The sequence below is a fragment of the Limulus polyphemus genome, unplaced genomic scaffold, assembly GCF_000517525.1.
Source record: "Limulus polyphemus unplaced genomic scaffold, Limulus_polyphemus-2.1.2 Scaffold9672, whole genome shotgun sequence".
NCBI lineage: Eukaryota > Metazoa > Arthropoda > Merostomata > Xiphosura > Limulidae > Limulus > Limulus polyphemus.
In genome coordinates this window covers 12,788-16,098 of record NW_013675282.1, presented here as the reverse complement: position 1 = coordinate 16,098, position 3,311 = coordinate 12,788, and the positions used below count along the sequence as shown (strand labels likewise).

Genomic DNA, 3,311 nt, shown 5'->3' with positions numbered 1-3,311 from the left:
ACTTTGCAAAGTATCTTTTAACAGACTTTCCAAAACTTTTCCTACAACTGATGTAAGACTAATGGGTTTATAATTACTGGGACAATTTTATCACCTCCCTTGAAAATAGGAGTTACATTAGCTAACTTTCAATCCTCTGGTGCCTTCCCACTATTCAAGGACTGACAAAAAAATAGTAGCAAGTGGCTCACATATACAATCTTTTCCTGCTTCAGAAATCCTTGGGGAAATATTACCTGGCACAGTCTTATCATTCTTTAAACTTTCCAATTTTTTCTTAAGCAGCTCAGAATTAATGCAGATATCTTGTTCGATCTTGTTTTTATCTATCAATTGTTAATGCACAAAACATGCATAATATTTTTTTTAAATATTTTCCTCCAACGTTGATAAGTAATATAATACTCATGTTTACACCCTCAGAGTTCACTTAGTATTTTGTAATTCAAGAAGCCACTTCATTTCTCTGTTGTTTTTCCCTACTTTAACTGATTAAAAAGATGTGCACGCATGTGGATAAGTAATAATACCCAAGTGCATACCCTCAGGGTCCACATAGTATTTTGTATTATAAGGAACCAGTTCTTTTCTATGTGGTTTTTTGCTAGCTTGCCTCATTAAATGATGTGCATGTGTGCATGCACGTGGATAGGTAATAATACACAGGTACACACCCATAGGGTCCACTTAGTATATTGTAATGTAAAGAACCACTTCTTTTCTATGTGGTTTTTCACTAGCTTACTTCACTAAAAATATGCACATGCGAATGCACACACTCATGTGGATAAAATAATAATACCCAGGTGCACACCCTCAAGATCCACATAGTATGGGTGCAAAATTTCAGGTTTCTAAGTTCTATTCTCTTGAAGCTACGGTGGTCACACACACAGACCTACAGACACGCCCTTTTATTATTATAGATTTATATTTCTTTCATGTATGTGTGTATATATATATATATAATATTGCAAGCTGTATATTTTAAATGTAATTTATTATTAGCTATAGGGAGCTATGGGTTTTTGATGATGTAATGTGACATTAAGTTCACATTAGTTTTAGATTTATTTAGAACAAGGATAGATTGTAAAAACAACATTTTGTAAAGCATCGAGTTAGTTGAGAGTTGAGAAATGATGAAAGTTAGTTCAGATTAACTACTTAGAAATATATTAATTGTGGGAGTGGTTTATTTGCACATTTTTTTCTAAGAAATATATTTAACTTGTTAGTTTTAATATACTAAAAAATTTTAGTAACTGAGATATATTTATCCAAACTTTTTATTTTGGCCTTTTTTAAACAATGACTGATATTGATAGAAATCTCTAAACGTTGTTCACTTTCCAGCACCAGTTCCTGTGAGCTGTAACATTGAAAACATATGCCACCCACAAGCATTATGTGTGTTTGACTCCTCAGCTGATGAATACAAATGCCGTTGCAATGCTGGGTTTGTTGGGGATGGGTATCAGTGCACTCAAAGCCGTAAGTATAGTTATGTTTTTTGTACATTTTAGGAGGTAAAAATGTATAAGGAACAGATGTCAGTTAACTAAAAGCTATGAGTATGGTTATGTTTATCGCATGTTTTAGGAGGTAAATATACATAAGGAATGGATATCAGTGCTATTGAGATCAGGAGAATGGTTGTCCTTACGAAGTAGATGGATATTGGTGTTGATATTGTTAAGTAGATGAATGTGGGAAGTGGATTTCGTTGCTATAAAAACAGCATTTTAAACTAAATATTGTTAGATAGATGAATGAAGAGAATGAATTTCATTGTTATAAAAGCAACGATGTTAACTAAATATTATTAGGTAGATGAATGAAGGGAGTGGATTTCATTATAATACAAGCAGCTATGTTAACTAAGTATTGTTAAGTAGATGATAATAGTGTTACGTCTGTTCGTTTGATAATACTGGTTTCTCAGACTTATTGGTAGTATTCTTCTTACACTGGCTCTTGATATGTCTTTGCTCTCCACAATTCCAGCAACCTCTCTGGGTAGCAGCCTTTTCTGCCGTGGCATCTTCCCTGTGTTGAAGTTGCCGGCATTGAGATTTCTTGTGCCCAGGTTTGTTACAGTGCCAGCAAAGTCCCTCAAACCTCTCTGATAGCTGATCTTTTCTGGCCTTGAATCGTGATGACTGTACCAACCTTGGTACCTCTGTGCTGTACTGAACGTAGGATTCGAATTCAAGAGCTCTGGCCATTGCATCCTGCATAGTAGAGGGGTGTGCTTGCTCTACTTGTATCTTTAGTTGTGGACTGCCTAAGGCATCTACAAACTGATCCCTTAGCAACAGCTTGAGGACATCGGGTGGTGCAGTTGGGTAGGCCTTGTGTGCCATACTTTCCAAATCCTGTGCCAGCTTTTGCAGGCTCTCTTCTTTAGCACGGACTCTAGTCCTAAACCTAGCCCTGTAGACTTTGGACTGATTTTAAGTTCCATACCTGAGATCTAGAGCAGCTACCAGTCCTCTGTAGTTCTGCCTGTCGTCTGCTGACAACTGTCCAAGTATTTCCAGTGGTTGTCCCTTCAGGCTTGTAGCGAGGTACACTGCTTTCTGCTCCTCTGTCCATCCATTCATATCTGCCAAGAGCTCAAATTGTGCTCTATATGCTTCCACAGTGCCTTCCCATCAAATTCCTGTGGCTTCCTTTGTACTAGATCACCCCTATTGCTGACACTCATGTCTGGAATATGATTTTTGGCAGGACTGAAGATGTCTGCATTAGGGTTTAGCTGCGAGGTCTGGAAGGGGCTTCCCATTATCGGAGGCTGATTAGGTTTGATGGCTATTATATCCTCCTTGTGTAAAAGACAGTAAATCATCCTTTAATGTATTTAATTCACTTTGAAATTTGCTAATGTTTTCCATTTGTACTTCTTGCCACTGTTGTTGTTGTTTACACTAGGTAAACCTGGGTAGTATAACATTTAAATGTACCTTATCAACATGGGTAGTATAACATATAAATGTACATTATCAACATGGGTAGTGTAACAGATTTAGATACACTGTAAACCTGGGTAGTGTAACATTTAGATGTACCTTATCAACATGGGTAGTATAACAGATGTAGATACACTAGGTATACCTAGGTAGTGTAACATTTAGATGCACCTTATCAACATGGGTAGTGTAACAGATGTAGATACACTGTAAACCTGGGTAGTGTAACATTTAGATGTACCTTATCAACATGGGTAGTATAACAGATGTAGATACACTAGGTAAACCTGGGTAGTGTAACATTTAGATGTACCTTATCAACATGGGTAGTATAACAGA

The 3,311-nt window shown here is 36.7% G+C and overlaps 1 protein-coding gene across 1 annotated transcript in view; it reads left to right on the top strand.

Moving 5' to 3' along the window:
• Positions 1-3,311, top strand: part of LOC106476033 (stabilin-2-like) — a gene marked incomplete at both ends in the record, with an annotated part of 23,170 nt that overhangs the window by 9,242 nt on the left and 10,617 nt on the right. Inside the window, one exon of the mRNA XM_013936703.1 lies at positions 1,357-1,494. Coding sequence (XP_013792157.1) covers positions 1,357-1,494 — 138 coding nt within the window. The remainder of the gene's footprint in view (positions 1-1,356; positions 1,495-3,311) is intronic.